The 20,248-nt window shown below is 37.2% G+C and overlaps 1 protein-coding gene across 1 annotated transcript in view; it reads right to left on the bottom strand.

Annotated features, from left to right (window-relative positions):
• TRPV3 (transient receptor potential cation channel subfamily V member 3) overlaps window positions 1-20,248 on the bottom strand; it is a 22,636-nt gene extending 2,388 nt beyond the window's left edge. Inside the window, exons 1-17 of the mRNA XM_076354835.1 lie at window positions 20,027-20,248; window positions 15,676-15,798; window positions 12,313-12,417; window positions 10,596-10,682; window positions 9,712-9,869; window positions 8,856-9,032; window positions 8,509-8,649; window positions 7,776-8,056; window positions 6,872-7,048; window positions 5,921-6,079; window positions 5,355-5,456; window positions 4,703-4,776; window positions 3,582-3,747; window positions 3,004-3,070; window positions 2,352-2,623; window positions 1,384-1,496; window positions 689-759 (exon numbers count right to left, since the gene is read on the bottom strand). Of these exons, the coding sequence (XP_076210950.1) occupies window positions 689-759; window positions 1,384-1,496; window positions 2,352-2,623; window positions 3,004-3,070; window positions 3,582-3,747; window positions 4,703-4,776; window positions 5,355-5,456; window positions 5,921-6,079; window positions 6,872-7,048; window positions 7,776-8,056; window positions 8,509-8,649; window positions 8,856-9,032; window positions 9,712-9,869; window positions 10,596-10,682; window positions 12,313-12,417; window positions 15,676-15,794 (2,269 nt within the window). The 5' untranslated portion in view covers window positions 15,795-15,798; window positions 20,027-20,248. The remainder of the gene's footprint in view (window positions 1-688; window positions 760-1,383; window positions 1,497-2,351; window positions 2,624-3,003; window positions 3,071-3,581; window positions 3,748-4,702; window positions 4,777-5,354; window positions 5,457-5,920; window positions 6,080-6,871; window positions 7,049-7,775; window positions 8,057-8,508; window positions 8,650-8,855; window positions 9,033-9,711; window positions 9,870-10,595; window positions 10,683-12,312; window positions 12,418-15,675; window positions 15,799-20,026) is intronic.

Genomic DNA, 20,248 nt, shown 5'->3' with positions numbered 1-20,248 from the left:
ACGCTAATTGTCTCAAGAACAAACTTCAGAACAAGTCTCCCAGATCCTCATATGCCCCTATGGTAAACTCTGACGCCTGCTGCCAGAAGGACATCTGACACCTCAGAGTTAGGTCATTTCTCTATTACACTTCCAACACTGTCAGCAGATGGGTTATCTTGAATTTCCTGGTCAACATTCACAAGTTTGTCATCCAATATATATCGCAAAACATAAACAGAATGTTCCAGGGTTAAAAACAGCGGACTACAGTATTGTCAGGTAGAATCAGTCCGATTTCTTGCCAAATTTTGCAATCCTGTATGTAACTATTTAAGCACTAAATGTACTTTATGACAACTTTTTCTGTCTATTAAAAAGTTCTCCGGCCTTATACCATTCAAATGCCGTAAGAGAATGTAGAACTTAGATCAAGCACAACTGCTTAGAGAAAAATAAAGAAAAGGTAAAACCACCATGTTTCGGTGCCAAAGTGTAAATAATGAGAGTTTGTAAACAACCCTCTCTCCAAATCTTTAAAAAGAATTTAACACCCCTACCATATTAGCCATGAGTTCCCCTAGCAGTAAAGTGTGGTTGAATATCTAGATTATGACAGTTTATATTTTTAAAAGGTATAAAACTGTATCAAAGCATTTCTAAGAAAAAAATGATTTCACAAATACGGTGTTGTAAAATTCTGTAGTACCTGTTGGCCCTGGATCTTCGTTAATAAATGAAACATGTGTTTTCCACTCGGTCCATTTCACTTCATTAATCCTGTTTATATTGTATATAAGTTGTGTTATTAGCATGCGTTATCTCCCAGCTACATAGCTGCACTTCCCCTTTTATTTCTTTATTCCTTCTCGGGATTGTCATACTTGACCATCAGCACCTGCTTTGCTAGTACTAAAAGGCTGAACGTCTTTTGCAGCGTTACCTACTATATGAAGATAAGAATAATACTAAGACTACTTTATAAGTTCACACATTATGAGTGCAGTCTTGAAACCCACCTGAAATATCTAAGTATTTTTCATACAGCATAGTAATATTTTCTTTCATATGGTAATCATCAATTAGCGATCAATTTAAATATGATTACTTTTAAGCGAACATCCAAAGGAGATTATGACAAAGTACATTTACTGCAAGCAGGCTTGATACTTGTACATTAAAAACATATGAAGTTGAAAATCTGTTTTCTTACCAATAAATTGTCTACATAAAAAACCTATACATTTTTCCCTTTTTTTAAACAATTGGTTACAATTGAAAAAAACAAATTGGGTTTTTGTACACGTAATATAATTTGCAGAGATGTAGAAATATTTTAAAGAGGCTTTTGAGGAGAAACATACAGAGCAGAATTGATAGCACAGTATTCTAGCTTTGCTTTACCTTAAACACACCCTGGTGTCATTTTCAGCCACTTTACACCGTTCTCCCAGTTGGAATTTTTTCCTCAAACATTTTGGTAAGAATTTTTCAAATTCCAAAATAGTTCTCGCTCTCTATTAACAATAAATAGTAACACGAGTATGGTTAACCATATTCACAATTGTCTGTTTTCTTAGCATATACAGTTTGCAGGCTCCATGTTCCATTAAAACATGTCATGCCTCCATCCATCATCCATAACCAACACTGATTCCAACAACAGTAAATAGTATGGCACTTATTATTTGGCATGTGCAAACAGGGAGTCCACAGCTTTCTCTAATTAGCCCCACTGCAGAAGGCGTCCTCAGAGAAGAATCAAGAAATCTCACTCTAGACTCGGTGTTTAGGGTTTAATGCTAACACACCTTCACGCAACACCCTGCCACAGGGATATATGTATAACCTGTAGTGGGATGCTGCCCACCACAGAAAGCAACTCCAATCCTAATTATGACTGTGTTCTCAATGACAGCTTGGGACTCCGAGCTGTCTAGCCTTGGTAAAAGACCAGGCTTGGATAAGGTATGAGAAATTGGAATGAACTCACGCCTTGCTCAAACTCAAGGGATGGAATAGCCAAGCATGCTGTGTTACAGATTTCTGGGCAGATAATGAAACGCACCTTCCTTCTGACATACCAAGGGGAATGAAAGTCATAAAGGTATGTGACAGTGCACGAGGTTGAAAATCTGAGCCATAAGATTACCTTTAGGATAGTTGTTAATTCTGAAGTTATTACAATACCCTAATACTAAAATTACTTATTTCCATTATTTGTACACGTATACAAATGGGGATTATCATTGTTCATACCTAACCCCTTCTGTCAGCATGATAAGGTATCATAGGTACCTTAGGTATCATAGCTCAAAAGATTTTAGCCAATGCGTCTATACTTCACTAAGCAAACTAACTCACAAACAAACCTGGAGTTTCCAAATGTGCTCGCTCTCTTTAGAAATATCTTCCACTGTTTCCCCCATTAATGCGATCAGCATGTTCAAGAGAAGAACAAAAGTCAGCACAACGTAAGTTATGAGGAGCAGGAGAAATAGCACAGGATACTTTGAATTTTGCTGGATCTCCAGATCACCCAGTCCTAGGGTGAGCTTAAAAAGATCCATCAGAACAGGTCCCAGACTGCTGTTGGAATGGCATTCACCGCCATCTTGGCAAGTCTCAATCAATGCAGCAAGAGCTGAGAAGAAAGCGTGAGAAAATTTTAATCACAATAATGCTTTATGTATACATGGCATTTTATCCTAAAGAATTCAAAATGCGCTGCTTAATATTAAGAGCTAGAGCTGCCCAGCAACATGCACAGCAGCAGCTAGATGACAGATTACCAGGAAGCAGAAAGAGCCCATGTCCAAATGAAATTGCAGGCAATTGAGCAAGAGCCAAATTACTTATCTGTTCAGATAGTCTCTAGACAGTTTAAATCTCTAAACTTGGCTTTTTAATATCCAGAAGAAACCCCAACATGAACTCTCATCATGACAATAGGGTTCTTATTCATAATAATGCTAAAATTTTTACTCACACAGAGCATCAGTGCTTTTCTCCAGTAATATTTACCTACGCCAAATCCCAGCAAAAACACGATATAGACAACTAAAAATTTTATCACATCTTGCAGGATGACCTAAAAATTAAATTAAATACTTATCAGAAATGCAAATGGAGAACTAGTTTTATGCTTATGAATTCTGCAGGGATACAGATGTGGTACACACTAAAGTGTCAGATTGCTTTCATTAAGCAAACTGCTTGTAGTCTCAGAAACCCAGAGAAGATTTAGGTCTGATTTTTTAATCTCATGACTGACAGCCTGGTGTGTTGTGTACTTCCAAGGATGACTAACTCTGTACAATATAGGCATTACAGCATGAGGCAATTAAATAGCAGAACTACATTAGCTGAAAAAACACAAGTTAATTACATATTTAATATAATAAAATCTTAAGATATAAACTAGTTTCTGCCATTGAAGTTATATAGTGTATTCTGCTGAAATAAGACTTATAAACTGAAAATAAGAAATTTCAGTATGAACTACAATGTACATCTAAATTGCTGAATATGCTTGATTGGGATTGTATCATAATAAGCAAGCATCATAACAAGGCAGGTAAAACAAAACAAAACAAACTTGCCTTTTGAATCATAACACTGTAAATGCCCATGGACTGGAAACCTCTGGTGAAATAGAGCATATTAGCCCACCCTAGGGCCATTGCCAAAACAAGACACACAAGGTGTTCTTTGTAGGAAAACAAGTACAAAAAGACAGAGAAGATCACAAGCAAAGCTTGTATAAAACTGTTAAAAAAACAAACACATGTATGTAAAAGGGAAATTACTAGCACAAAACCAACAACATAATGGAAAAATACAAAAACAAGACTTCTTTGCTGCTTATGCTTTAATTCTAATTTCATACTGCATTCTATTCTCCCCTATGAACATTACCATTATAGTTTAACAATAAAATAGATGAGTACAGGTAGTATAAGTATATTAACAACTTAGGATTATATGTATTAAAGCTTACTTTAAGTGAACTGCTCTCCCCAAAATAGCTGGTCAGTGCAGATTTTGCTGACAAAGACATTAAGAATTCTTAACAGTATCTTTGAAGCCATTTAATTCAAGCTTTAGCTTAATGAATTGTTAGAATCATTACAGATTTTCCATCAACAAGGAAGACACTAGTAGAAGGTATGATGTGCTGTGATAGTATGTAGACCAGATTCTCAGCAGCACAAGACTGATATCAGTGTGGTTGTAGGAGAAGAAAGAAAGGTAGAGTTAAGCCACCTCTCTTTTATTGATCCTACAATCATATGCTAGAAGTGAGAGAGAACCATCTGTGCTTTATCTAGGCCAGCTGATGGGATACTCCCATCAGCCAGCTGAACCAGATTCCTGCTATTTTTCCTTCCTGAGGGAGTCAGGAGGACTGTGAAACGATATCTGGTTTATTAACCAGGTTTCTCAAACAGATTTCTCTATATACACCTCTAAAGAGATACAGCATCAGGACGAAGCTAAAGACAGTAGTGTACTTTGGAAAAAGTCCAGTCCGTACACATCAACCCCCAGTATTGTTACCGACCCGTGCAACCATTAGCGTGTGTTACAGAAAAGCTGCATCCCTCTAAAAACTGATAATCTAGAAAAAAAGTGAGCATCTGCTATGGGACTACATTCTCTGTGACCATGAAATAGATAAGCATTTGGTATATAGTAGAAAATATACGCATGACAGACTTACAATGCAAAGTGGAACCACGCATCAGAGAGAATTGACTGCAGGTCTGAGGGCCTAAGCAGAAAGATAGCTACACTCTATGTAGACAGATATATAAAATACAGAAATGGTAGTAAGAGAAAGCAGGCCTCAAAATTGATTTTTCAAAATAATTTATTTGAAGTTGGTCTTCTAAAAAAGTCTGTCTACTGGTAAGACATAACTTCTAAAATTAAAAATCTTTTTGTAGGGCTGCAACTTCAAAGTTTAAATTTCTGTCATCTCTGGCATAACTGAAAGTTAGTTACTGTTTTTAATTACTTATAGTATATGGTAAAAAAATTATACCCTGTTTTTTTTCCCCGTTACAAGTTCTAATTCAACAGTGTCCCTAAAGCCAGTAATTTGACAACATCGATGTTATACAAATATAAAATCTCTGTCTTGAGAATTTGAAAGGAAAAAACCCTCATATTTGCTTCACAGAGCAATACAGTTATATTCAAATATATATTCCCAGTCATTCTGAATAAGTGATGTATTGTGCCAAAGACTTTTAGACATTACACGTATAAAGATATTCCAGACATATTTCCAAGATCATCATCAGTGTATTCATAAATCTAGAGAATTTCTTTACCTATTTTGTTACGTATTTGTTATTAAAAAGTCTTACCTCTTTTATGGCTAAAAATATTGCTCCTAACATAACCATCACCTGTCCTGATAACTGCAGCCATCCCACACCATGTGTTAGAGCGAGTGGATAAGGTGGAGCCTGTAAGACAGGTCCAAAATGAAAGGTTGAGTTCCATACCTGAAGGTAAAAGGCAAAATAACAGGAAGCCTCACCTATGGAGCTCTCTGGGTACCCAGTTTCTTCCCTTTCACCGAAAGTTTTCTTCACGGTGGATTTACAGAATCTGCCCCCTAACATGTACATTTGAAAAGCCAGAAGTTTCTTCCTTAAAAGAAAAACAAAAACCCCTCCCCACACTTTTAGAAATTTAACTACCTGTCTTTGTATTATGTATTTGTATTTTGGGTCACTTTCACAAAATGCAAATCTCCTATTTCTGCTGCTCTTCCTTCCAGATACAAAGACCTGATGTGAGATAACCTGGTCTCGCTACAGCCAGATATTCTGATATCTGTTTTTGGTTTAGCATTTTAATACAATTCAGGAAATAATATTGCATTTTAAAGCAGTAAAATTTGCTGAGATTAAGTTGCTGTACTCACTTCATTTTCATTAGGCCTGTGGTAGGAAACTAACGTTAGTGTTACGTTGTATACGAAATAAAAACAACATGACATAAAAAACATGTGTCGTGCAAACTTCTTCCATTTCATTCGCAGGAGTGAATTCAGAGGCTCCAAAGTCAGCATTTCATGACGATTCTGTAGGGAAAAAAAAAAATTAAGATTTGAACTTGCCATCTGTAAGGAAACTGAGATCATTTCAGGCATGTATTTTCTGTATTTCGTTCAGAATCTGTCCTTGCTGATCTAGAAATACATCTATGCTCAGACCCTAACACATCATATATGTCAGACCCTAACCTGACAAGATGCGATGGGACAACTCCCACTCATGCTGGGGTAACCTGCCATACTCTGGTAAATTATGACTGAGCTAAAACTGTACTGTGAACTTCTGGTCTTGCTTCCTACAGAAGTTTTATGGCAGTATTTTAATTTAGCAAGTGTAAAATTCTGGCTTTGAAAAGCTAACATTCTGTGATAAGGTCCTTCCTAAATGTCAAAAATACATACCTGTTAGTAAAGTTTAGAACTTTAGGCAGAGTATTCTTGTAAAGTATTTCTGTTTGCTTGCCCTGTTCTCATGCACTATTTAGGAGCTGCTAGTGGCCGCTCCACGGAGACAAGACTCTAGCTTTGGTCTGACCAGCTGGGCCATAATTATGTTCCTATGCAAGGCAAATTAACACTTCAAATTAGAAAAAACAGCCCCCAAATGCCTAGCCAGTGTTTCAGGAGCTGAATGCATATTCACTGACAGTTGACAGTCTACAGGGGTATAAAATTCATCTTGCTCCTGATACAAAACTGAGAACCAAAAATTAACTGTTTACTGTTTTACAAGTCATTCAGTCAAACGTACAGGCTAACACATCTGAAATTAGTGTACTGCTAGAAAATATGTATATATTTTAGAAATAGGTAACTTACACCAATATTTGTATTATAGACAATAATTTCCAATACTGAATTGTCTGCGGTGGTATCTAGTTCTGTCAGATCGTAAAGAGAAGATTGAACAGGACCATAAGCCCAGTCTGTGAATTTTCTTGACAGGCTCCTGTTAGGCTTATCTCTTATCTCTCTGCTCAGGATATATTTCAGAATCTAAAACATTAACAGAATCATTTGTAAGCAGATACGTTCTTCCTGGGAAAGGAGAAAGCACACATACATACTTGCCAAAACCCCTACCTTTTCACTATCATAGTTTCTACAGTAGTGCAATTCAATGCATTTGTAATTCTGTTATTCAGTAAGCGGTGTTAGAGATGACAGACCTCTAGGAAATAAATACAGTATTTTTAATGCCTCCAGATTTTCTGTCAGAGACATTTTTCTAATGTCTTTATATCTCTTTTATATCTTCCTTTAACTTAATCAATTACTTTCTAAATTATCCCATTGTCAATTCTTTACCACAATACAGTTGATTTACGAGAGCCAAATTCTACAGCAGCATAACAGAGCAGTTCTAGTGGTTTTTCTGAAAACATTCAAAGACTGTGTATTGTATAAGTGTAGTATTGTAGTAAATGCAGAATTTCTGAGTTTCTGTACAACAGAAGGGTTTGCAAGGCTGTTTTTAAACAGCGTGTGTATTTTGTACAGAGAGGGGGTTGTTAGAGGGAAACCTTGAAGGGTAGAAACAACATTGCAATAGAAATATTTGCTTGTATTTTGAACAAAATTAGCTCACCAAATACTACTGATACATAGTACAGCATAACCAGCATGGAAAACTACATGTCAGAGCACTAACGTCTGAGTACATAGTTGGCCTTGACTCTCTCCATACTTAATTTCTCTTAGGTGCTACTGAAATAATACCCACCTCTAATTTCCCAGTTTTTGCAGCTAATTGTAGTGGTGTCAAACCTTCTTTATTCTTTGTTGTTTCCAAATTTCTGTCTTTACTTTTCAACAAAATCATATCATACATTCTGATTACAAAGTCATTCTGGGTTTTAAAGTCCTCTGCCACAGTAACTAATGCATGGAGGATATTGTTTCCTCTGGAATCCTGAAAAGTAATATTAGTCCTGGTATTGTCCATTAACAGTTGAATTATGTCTGGTTGATTGGTACATGCAGCTAACGCCAGTGCAGTTTCACCTACAAAATTATAAAATGTAACGCGTTCATGTTTTATTACAAGCATTCAAATCATATTATGAAAGAGTGACTGTGTTAAGCATCTTAATATATGAAAGGACATTTACATATTGATTGTATTGAATTTAGCTCTTGCTTTACAAAAGCTTAATTTGCATGAAAACATTATTTGGAGAAAATCTTCAAAATCAAATTTGTTACATTTTATTTGCCATTCAGCATTTACAATTTTTTTGTAAATGTTTTACAGTTATTTCTGAGTGTTTATAATACATTGCACTCTAGCAAGTTACTTTTACAGAAGGTACTATGCCATTTTTATATCTTGTGATGTAAGTTTCCTAATCTAGGTTTAGGTACAGTAATGATTCACACTTGCCTGTCTTCCGTACTGTCTTACGGCATTGGGTATTCCTTCCTAACTTTTCCAGAGAGATCGCATTTCCACTTACCAAAATAAAAGCCTTCATGCTTATGTTTGGGATTAAAGAAAATACCCTGGGCATGAGCATTGACATCAGCTCCTTTTTCTATAAGGCTCTGAGTTACTTCATATTGTCTTCTTTCAATGGCAATATTTAGAGCTGTCTGGCCTAAAACAACAGACACAGGTATTTAGCATTGAATCTCTTAAGCACATTATGAAACATCAATGATGTTTCACAATGGATAGCACCAGTGATAATGAATGAAAGTTGTTTTAGGAGTTTAAACCATCATCAGAATGTTTGAAGATGACATTACTTTTATGGATGGTATATTTAACCATATACCTGAAATTGGTATCAGATGGCAATACCTTTATATGCCTCTTCTGTGTATGCTGCATTGATAAATCTCTCCAAAATGCCATTTTCTTCTGCAAAGGATAGTAACATATTCACTATCTCATTTGTGTTTTGGTTGATGTTCAGCAGAGCTTTCATCAGGCAAGTTTTGCCAGTATCTGAAGCTGTGAATTTTTTCATCAGATAATCTACAAGAGTGAATTTTGAGATTAGATCATCATTATTTATTAAAGTGGATGGAAAATAATTCTAATCTTTTGTTTATTAGGGGTGGAACCTGAGGGATATATATGAACATAAATTATTTGCCAAACAACTACTTCATCCTATTCACTTTGTATTTGAGCTATGTATACTTGGTGAGATGATGCATTCAGAGATGTGGTACTAATTAATCAGGTAGCCAATGCACTGGGTTTCTTTTTCGGACATCCCACTGCTATGATAACTCCAGACAGACCCAGAACTCTCTCCTAACTTCTCTGCCCGTTCTACCATGCTGCACAAATCACAAGCCCTGTCTATACTGCAATTTGACCGCAGTTTGAAGAGAGACATAGCTTTGAGTCTTGTGCTGCAGAAGGCTAGCTTAGGTATGGCTATGGGACCACAGTGCAGATAGACCCTCCATGTATCGTAAGTAGGAGACAAATACTCTCCAGTGTTGTCTCGGAGGCAGCAAGGAGGTGGCTGATTGAATACCTTAAGCTTTCATTTAGAAATAGGAAATAAGACATACATTACTTTGCAAACAAGTGACTGCAAATTCACAGGCAAGTAGCTGTTGCATAGAGATATTTCCCAGTTTTAGACTACACATATGCTGCCAGAAGAACTAACAATCTTCCAGGTAACTGCACAGCTTACCTGGCACAGTCATGTTTGTACACGCGTTTGATCGTTCCTTCAGCTCTGCGAGCAGACATTGCAGTTCTTCCACATTCCCCTCAGATACTGCCCGAAATATGTATCTTTTCAACTTCTTCCGAGCACTGGTCTGCTCAGGTCCTTGTGATAGGTTGGCACTGAATTATAAGAAAAATTAATGAAATCATTGATTCAATGTACTGTGTTTTATTTTATTTTCTGTGTAAAAGGAAAAAAATACAATTACTTGCCCCAGACTACATATGCTTGCCCTGCTTCCATATATATCTTGGCATGGATCTCAAAATATTTCTGCAGATTGCTTATTTGCAGATAAGTGGCTAGTGATAGGGTTTTTATAATAAAAATGTACATTTTCCAACTGATTTTTGTTTTGCATTTTTTCCCAGTTTATCCATTCTTCTGAAACAAAGGTTAAGAAATACTTCTCTGATCTATCCACAACTCGCTGACTTCAGTGCCTGAAGTTCCCTGATGCTGCACTCCAGCTGCACCCATCCCACTCAGAGCAGAAGATAATTTTTAACCTCTGATCATATATTATTCTGGAATAAGAATGATTTAATATTTTTCCCCCAATCAAATGCTCCTAGCTCATGCCTAGTCGTGCATGGTGTTTAGGTCCTGTGTTGTCATCTAGGAAACAGACATTATACATGAAGAATCCTCACACTAAATATGAGATTTGAGAAAAGCAGAGGTTAGAGGTTTTTATTTCAAAATTTAATTACTGAAGAATCAAAAATGCATGCACACATATGAACTTATTTCTAAAACATGGCAGGCAAAATAGGTAATATCTACCCTACCATAGACTTAATCCATTGAAAATGTACTAAGAAATACTTTGTGTCTCCACTCACCAACAACTGTCTACATTAGGGCTATATTCAGTCGCATCATCCTGAAGAGACTGTGGGGAATCCATATCTTCCCCATTTCCAGATGCACTACAGAAAACAGAAAAGCATAAGTGCTAGGTCAGGAAGATACTGGAAGACATTTTAGCAAATTGCATGAAGAATCCGTCAATACTAGGAAGCAGTAGAGCTGAAATTAGTCTAATTTGACATTGTGTTTTTTAATTCTATCATTTTATCTCCCCCATGAATTTTAAAGTGAGTGGTAAAAATGAAGAGACCCACAGGATTTTATTATATTTAAAAAATCATTAGCAAAGCAACCTGTTTTGTGTTTTACTATGTTATTTCATTACAGATCCTGAAACTGTGGGAAGTTTTTTTCATTTTTTTTAACGTTCACTGCTTTTTATGCATCATCCTGAATGCTTGAAGCTTACATTCTTCCTTTTCACATGCTTAATTTGTCATCTGCCACAAAACAAGTGCTAAATCAGTAACGGTACATGGGTTGCAAGCACACAATGAAAGTGATTTACCTAAAGATTTACTACACAGTACACTGTAGGCAACTCAAGAGCATTTTGCAGCTGACTTGAATGGAAGCTTCAGCTAAAAGAAGTTGAGGACTGGGCCCTAAATACATATTTAGGTAATCAATTTAAGGATTTAAATGGCATTGGTAATTTGTAACTGCTGTACATCATTTCCAAACATTCCTAAAAGCAGATCTGACTTAAAAATTAATTTATTATGATTTTTCTTACTTGTATTTTTGTTTTCTATAAGGTTCAGATTTGATGAACTACCTCAGGTTAATAACTTAGAAAGCCTGAACTATTAGTTGTTGACAAAACGGATGTATGGACAGTAATGCAAGGATTCAGCATTGCTCTGCAGATATTCTCTTCCCTTTGAACTAAAGCTGGTAGCTCAGAGTCCATTCTTATTCAGTCCATCACTTCTCTGCAGAAAACCGTGAGGAATCTGGTGACAAAGCATATGTGTGTCTTGTGCAGGTCTGTCCCTGAATGAGAGGGAAAGATTTGGATACCTCTCCTCTGAAACCAAAATAAGACTGTCAGCTAATTCCAAAAAGCTGACCAGACATCCATCAGACACAAAAACATTTGGCCATTCTGGGCTTATTCTAGATTTGATGCATATTTTCCTTAGTCATAATTATTGGCTGTTAGTACCCCACACATTTTTAAAAATTAAGTGCATTCTTCCCAGTCATAATTTTTCTCTATTCATTCAGCATAAATGGCTGCCTTTAAATATTTCAGACTCATCATTTTCATGTTGTTTGATTGTTAATGAGCAATAAGGGGAGGATGTCAGCACACAGCTGGGAATAGGGTGTGCTAAATTAAGCTGTGGTCCTCACGCAGCAGATAATACACAAATGGGTGCATGGAGTTTGTCCTAACGTATCATAAATAAGAAGCTAAGGAAAAAAAAAGACAGTACTGATTTTAAATTTATTCAAATCTGAGGCCTCATTTATTCAGTGTAAATGACAGCAGTAGATAAACTCAAAGATAAGTCATCTAGCAACAACTGACCTCCAATGGAGTTCTGTCTTTGAAGTGACCAAAAGCTAAGAAAAGCCATATGAAATTTTAGCTCTGAAGTCTAAGGAGAAATAAGGAGTAGCTGCTGAAAAGAAAATAGATATATTTGCAGTATGACTATTGCATATGCATCTATAACTTACCATGGACGAATATTTGAATCCATTGGTTTTGAAAACACAGGGGGAGATGTATTATTTGGAGTTGCATTGCTTTCAAAACCATCAATCTCCAGAAAAAAGTGTGAACTGTTGAACACAGTGCATTTAAAAAAATATTAGTAAAAAAAGCAAGCTCAACCATAAAATAAGCAAAGCGCTACACGTACATACCTAGGACAAGGTTGACAATTTATATTTTCTGGCATTATACCTAATAGGACACTGGAACAGAGGCTTATCTGCTTTCCCCTGGGGGGATCCCAACCTCCAACACTGTGCCCAGCACCTTCATGCTGGCAGATGGGCAAAAGATCCCAAGATATTTTTAGGATACATGGCATCAGATCCTGACATGTCTAAGCAGCTACCCCAGCAGCCTAAAACCAGCCTTGCATCCAACTTCTGTGCAAATAGCTAAATGCAACAGCAGACATTTATTGAACAGCCATACACGTATGCATACACACACACATGCATATGCTTTTTAATCTACTGCATTCTAGTCCCTATTTCTCCAGCCAGGAGCCATCTGGATGGATCATTTCAAACCCATCAGCAGTGATAATCATTAAGTCAGAAAGTTTGAAAGGTCACATGTTAAATGACATCAGGCATTTCCACCATCCAGGACTGAACGTGTAATCTTGCCAGTCAGTGCATGACGTTTAACGTTAATGAAATTTGAAACAACACAGAAAAGGGAACATGAGAAGAATAGGAAGATTTCACCCTTTAAAATCCTGCAGAGTTGAGAGGCAAAATCAATGGCTTGGTATTACTAGATCTCATTAAGATTGCTACATTTCACCAAAGAGAGAGGAGTTTCAGTGATGGCTATAGCGACTCCCACATGGCCTATTGTTCAGAAACTGTCTTACATTTCTAAAATGATCCAGTAGTCACCTGGAAAATGTTTCCAATTCACCTAATATTTATGGTTTAGTCCATAGGATGTTTATTCTTTCTTTTGACAGCATCTCCCCAAAGAATCCGGTTGAATTAAAGTACACATACTGATGCTAAAATGCAGTATATTATTAGGACACTACTGAACCACCTGTTGATATCTGCTAAAAATAGGATGATCTAATGGCCCTAGTTCATCTCATTTTCCATGGCTTGGTGATCCAAGTGTTAATTCCCTGTATGTGGTTGTTTAAACATATATGACCCTTTAACATTTGAGATGTGCCTGTGAACGTATTCTAAGCAGGCAGCAAGTATAATGCCACTTCTGGTTAGCAGGACAGCGTCCCTGAAATTACTTCGGTAAGGGGTGCTTTTCAGAGTACAGGAAAAACCTGGACAAAAACAGGACCGTTGCCATCACTTCTACCAGGCTCGCCAGATTCATAGCTGCTGCAAATCACTGTTGTTTCACTGGGGCCTGGACTGGCAGAGAGACTAAGGAGGAGTGCGAAAAACATGGGTTTATCCTGCTTTTTTGCATTCCCTGACCATGATGTGCAGGTGCTGTCACAACAGGCATACAGCTGTTGGAGATCACAGTTGAACCTCCAGAAAGCCAGAAGTGCCACACTCTAGGCTTTGCTGGACCATATCACCTGCCCTTGGCCCAACAACAGTGTGTTCATGCTGAAGATTTTGGCATCCAATAGATGTACAGCAGCTATGAAGTGGGCCTTGTTTTGGAGGCTGACATACCTAACCTATCCTGGCACGTGGGTTATCTGGGGATACCACAGGGGAAGAAAAAAAGCCAAAAGCCACCATGCAAGGCAGGTTGACAACTGGCAACGAATATCCAAGTGCTTACGTGGCTATGGTGCACACTCTCAGGAACACTGCCCACAAGCATAATCAGTCTCTGACAACGTTGGCAGCACTCCTCCCAGCCTGCCTGTCGGTTTTCCTGTACTTAATTATATACTGTTAGTCCACCCAAATACCAGGACCTTCAAGAAGGGGAAGTCATTGTCTTTTCAGAAAGTGCATACTGCCAATATGTTTTGTCAAGTGAGAAATGCCACCCGTGGAGGTGCACTAGCTGCTCAGTGGCACAGAAGAAGGAAGCATTTTGAAGCAGCAGAAGTACAAGCAGCATAGAAACATATAATTAATAGAACACGTTAAACCTCTGCATTAAAATTCATATGATCTTCATTCCTTATATTACAGGAATGTTGTTGGCCACACCCTGAGCTCTTGGTTGAGAGGTGGGAAAACCCCTAAGGTTACTGATGCCACAAAACTGAATGTGAGATACGAGCTTAAGTAATTGAGGGGTAGTGTTTGCCAGTATTTGTTGTAACTATTCAATCTTTCATGGAATTGCCCCTTTTTGAAGTACTAGGTGTACTGTGAGCTGTTCAGACATCCCATCTCCCCTTATACAACCAAAGAGCTTCTCTTTTTGAATTTAATGACAGAAGAACAAATTGGGCCACCCAGGCAGTGGGTCTCAAATAACTAATGACACCGTTTCTGTGGAAAGTGATTCCTCTGATTAATAAGAATTATAAGTGTCAGAACAGCCGCAATTGCCTAGGCCTTCAGAGTTTCAAAAATTGCTGTAATAGCTAGTAACTAGCCACAGAGTGAAAAGTTTATGAATGAAAATTCATCCTCACTCTACAGTAACTTAGTTGACTTCAACAGCATAGTATCAGGGATTAATTACTGCTTATATTTCCCCATTCATATTATATACAAACCCTTAATCCTTGTATTGATTCTCTGGCATAAATTATGAATGAAAGTGAATATTTTATAAAATAATGAAGTCTTGTTAATCAGAATAATGAAAAATAGAGTGAATTCAGGTTTCTGTTTGTGATGAGATTTTTCAAACCTCCTGCTCTCCCAGCCTTTGTTTTTTAATTCACTTCTGCGCCTCTATAATCTGTCACATTCCCATGTGAGGCTAAGTTTGAAATGCTCCTTTTTTCAGGCCAGCATCTCTTATATAAAACCTGGTGTACCCTGCCACATGATCTTTTTAAAAAGATCACTCTACCTTCCCCTACTGAAACACTAACCATCATTAGACCACAATCGTGTAAACTTATACAGTTATATAGTAGATGCAGAAAGCCCAGCTGATGTGAGACACAAACCTAAGACTGGTGCATGAGTCTGGTGTCTCTAGGATAGAGGTTAAATATTTGTCCCATTAGGGTAAACACATCATACGTTTACCTAACCAGGATACTCTTCCACTTCTAAACAGCATAAGCATATATTTTTGAAGGCACCTTGTGCTCACCAGGTCTCTGTCATTCATATATGCAGCGTGAATAAAGATGTTAGTGATATTTCAGTGCAAATATCTACTAAATGAGATAAAACGGAGTTTTAGTGTTTTAGACTGAGCTAAAATCCTACCTTTTCTTTGTGGGAGTGCTTTCAGTTGGCTTTTTCTCTTGCTGGTTTGAAGGGGGAATACCAGACGGATTTGTTTTCTTGCCCATTAGTGGAATAATTTCGTTGTTATCTTTAATCATGTTTCTGCAGTAGATAGATTCACAGTTACTTAACTCCTGTTCATTTGAAGAAAGTATAGTGACCAAATTGCCTATTTACAGTCTTTTCACATGCAAGCGCACAAATCTTGATATTTTTTCAAAGTTTTTCATTTTTCAGTTATTAAGCACATACACGCCATTTTATGCGTCAAGGCTGGAGGGTTATATTCATGATTGATTAAATTACATTCTAAGAAAAGTGCCATTAAAAGTGATACCATAAATCTAGGACAACCATAAATTCAAGCATGTGCCTAAATTAAACTGAAGGGAGTCTGTCAATCACAATGACAGTATATGTTATTTAGAGGAACAAAAAGAGCACAATGACTTTTATAAGTAGCCCTAAAATTTGTGCATATTTACAGTTAATCTAAGTAGCCTGCTCTTATCCAAGATAACTTCAGAAAAGTGGTAAATTCCAGGAAGACCTGTGCAACAGATACAACGTGTGAAGGAACATTTCAGACATGAAGGGTAGTGAACACATAAAAAGCCCCGAAACTTTCCACTGCATTAGAATAGCAGAAGCAACAGACAGACTCTGAATACGATGCCCAGGCTGAGCTCAGCTAAACAAACAATCACATGGATAACATCAAGGACTTTTGTGTCCTGGTGACACTTCTCAACATTTCTTCAGGGAAAAAGAAAAAATCATGCCTCTACTGGATGGGAACGGTCAGCACCACATGACACAAAGGGATCTTAATGCATGTTATCTGCTTATAAACACCCACAACATGAATTCTGTAAGTAATAATGAATAACTATCTTCCTATTTCTCAATATAATACTCAAGGGCATCATTTTAAATCACCAAGGATAATTTGAAGGCAAGAAGGTGACTTCAGGATACTTTAAAATTGACTGAATGTAAAAATAGTAAGTTTTACGAGAGGACGGACCCATTCCCAAGGAAATCAGGGGAGTGCCCTCCATACCCAAGGACAAATGATAAAAATCCCTTGCCTGCAAGTTTGAACAAAATGAACTACACATTTTTCCTCTCCTACCTCCACTTTCCTTAATGTGACAAATGTACACACAAACTTTCTACTCCTGTCACAGTGCTGTCAATGTGCCTTAGCACTGGAATTTCTTCATTATGGGAATATCAAGATACAGAAAGCAGATTGTGAAGCGTGTTTGAAAAGACATGACACCTGGTATGAGAGAGGAGACAGGCATATCAAATACATTGATATTTGAATGAAAATCTATTAATGCATAAACGGCAAATGTTTAAGTATGGGAAATTTTCAATCCCAAGTACAGACAACTGAGAATTTACAAGGCCCAAACACACGTAAGTGCAGCTGTAATTTCTTGTCACGGAACGAAATAGGGAAGAAATCTGAAATATTGGAAAGTACTCCTTACCTTGAAAAGGTTGGCTTAAAAAACAGGCATGAAAATAAATTTTTATTGTGTTTTCTAGCATTGGTAGACATGTTCACACTAGTGCAACTCAGAAATATGCCTAGTTTGGATGTGTTTCCTAAGAATTCATATCGCAACTTTCATAGAAATAATTTATAAAGGGCAAATATGATTTACTTTGTACACTTGCATACAAAGTACACCATAGCTTTCGCTGCAGTTAAGTGCACAAAAGAACTGAACTTGGATATTACATATTCGAGGTAGGAAAAAGGGCTTTGTCTATGCCTTTGAATGTCTATTCAATAGACATTCTATGAATGTCTATGCAATTCATGTAGTCTTCAGACACATGTTGTATCAGTGAATACACTGGTAAACATTTAATCTTAACACAGCTAAAACAAATGACTCTTGTCTTGCTCAGTTTATAAATAATTCTGCTATTTACTTCTTACCAAATACTTTAAGAATACACAGCAGTTTACGAGCAAAGACATTTCTCATCCAGAGAAGAGGCAAATGTGATATTTGACATAAATCAAATATAAGGGGATTAGAACAAGATGGAAATGGGAATTAAATAGCTTCACAAAAGAAGTGACTTTAAAGGAAGAGAATAGTTGGAAACAGACTAATAGGTCAAAAAGTGTGTCAGCAAAAGGAGTTGCCAAGTTGAGAGGGGCACAGCTGGTAGGTGTGTGAAGTTGGAGGGGTCAGAGAGAGTGGTAGGAAGAGCTGGCAAAAATAAAGACCAAGGTTAAAAATCTCTAAAGCACACAATGGACGCAGGGAAGAGCCTCTCATTTGTGAGCGATGCTGGAGCTGCTCAGATATGGCAGCATGTTTCTGCGTGGGCCATCTGCGGGGGGAGCAACCGAAAGCCCCATCTGCAGCCAGTTTTCACCACAGAGATTTTAGCAATGACTTGAGAGCAGGCTACATTGTTTAGGAGGGGTGAAAATAGTGAAAGATAGCATTGAAGTTGTATTGGATGATGAAGGACTACTGAACCATCTGTGATTTAAGGAAACAATTTGGGAAGGAAAAAGAGGAAAGATTCACTTTTGTATACGTGTATACTTTTGTATACTTTCAAAAGCACATGGGAGATTTGACTGTGTAGTCTCAGCTACAAAGACTATTTTAAATGAGATCTCAGTCTGCACAAGTAAATAACTGCAGGCACAATGGTAGAAATACCTTGCTACAGTGCTGAGGTAGTGTCTGTTTCTCATTTTTAATCACGATTAATTGCGTGCTTAGATGAAAACTAAGCTAGGGCATTTGACAATATGGCCTACGGGAGCTCACTTCTTGTTTTAACTATATCCACGCAAATCTCATGGGAGGTAATGGAGCTTTTTTATGCTTATCAGCTTCTTTCCTTCCTCTGTCTTGTTAGTTTAATGACTAACTGCTTTAGATGATCATCATCATCTTCCTGTGCACTATCATTTTCTGTAATCTATGACAGAGAAAAATAGTGCAACAGTCTCAAGAACATCAAATCATAAGTAGTGTCGCTTACGTAACCTGATATGGAGTGTCTTCTTTTGTTGTAACTATTTTCTACTCCCATTATCTAGTTAATTGTTACTTACAGGCCACCAGAGAAGTGGCTTATTTGAAGTGGGCAGTGAGACAAAAATACTGCGTTGATTTATAGTATTAGGAATTACTTTGAAGGGGATTCTGAGGACATTGAGGAGTTATCTCACCTCCAGTGCACTGGGGATAAGAAAAGGGCGTTTATCTGTAATGGTGAATGGGACTCTGCCACTCCTACAGTAAGTGTCACTTTACACACTATCACAGACTCACCTCATGCTTATCTGAGAACAAGACAAATAATACATATCTATATTTCTATAGCTCAATAACATTATAAACAAAGTGGCTAAAGAGAGAATCCTACAAATCAAAAGAAACACTCAGCTGTGATATCACGGGTCAAGTGTCTTTTCTTCCTTAAGGGCAGAGGAGTGGAAGTGACTACCAATAGCCGTTTCATTCACAGGATCTTTCGAACATCCACAGCACAGACCACGACGCTTTCTAGCACCTACGACCTAATTCTTACTAGCTCATAAAAAAAAAGTCCCCTCCCCGAGGGGAAAGATGGTAAAATTTCATTTTTACTTTTGTGCATTATTTATGGTATATGAATCCTATCAGCAGAAAGTTACACTTGATAGAAAGAGTTTCATCTTTCTGTAAGACTTTTAAACTTTTGAAGGGCATTAGTTGACATAAGGTGCTATCAGAAAGTCATTTTCTTCTTGGTGAGAAATTTGTTCTTCCTATGAAGGTTTTTCCTAACAGAAATTTTAAAAGACTCTGAAAAGCAATATTTTTCCCTGAGGAAAATCTTTAAGATTATTTACCTGCCTGTCTCTGAATTAAATAAAAAGAAGAAATTTTACGGAGTTGAAATAAAAACTATTCTACTAAGCTAGGTATTACTTTCAATAGTCACTACAGTAACTGAAGCTTTCAGTGGAAGATTAATATATTATTTAAGTTTAGTTTGTATGATAGTATATTTTGGATCCCCTTGGCACAGAAATTAGGAAGTGTAACAGTGCATCAGACTGAAACACAAACAAAATTAGGTCTATCTTTCTTCACTTCTGAATGCCCAGTAAGTCAGCGTGGCATGGCTCCGGAGAAGGACAAATTTATAAATCAGAAAAACAGAAACAAGCACAACAGAAAAGGATTCTCCAATTGAAAGATAGGTTTAATCTTTGTCTCTTGAAGATTTCACTCTCTACAAAAGCACCACACCTACACCGAACACCGACAGAAGCTCCCAGAGAACTTACCCTGCTTACGAAATCTGCATTTTGGTATAGACAAGGCGCCTCAGAATTGTACAAATGAAGTTCGAAGTAGGGGCCCGCTGATGCTGCGACAACATCCAAAGAAGCTAATCTGCCAAATGAGTAAAACTATATTCAGGCTCAAAACTACCCTAAAAACGCAAATCCACCCTTCTTCAGTCATCCGGTTTGCTCAGCTGTTGGAAAGCACAGATAAGTACAGTG

Source organism: Aptenodytes patagonicus, chromosome 17, assembly GCF_965638725.1.
Source record: "Aptenodytes patagonicus chromosome 17, bAptPat1.pri.cur, whole genome shotgun sequence".
Taxonomy (NCBI): domain Eukaryota; kingdom Metazoa; phylum Chordata; class Aves; order Sphenisciformes; family Spheniscidae; genus Aptenodytes; species Aptenodytes patagonicus.
This window is presented reverse-complemented; position numbering and strand designations above follow the sequence as displayed.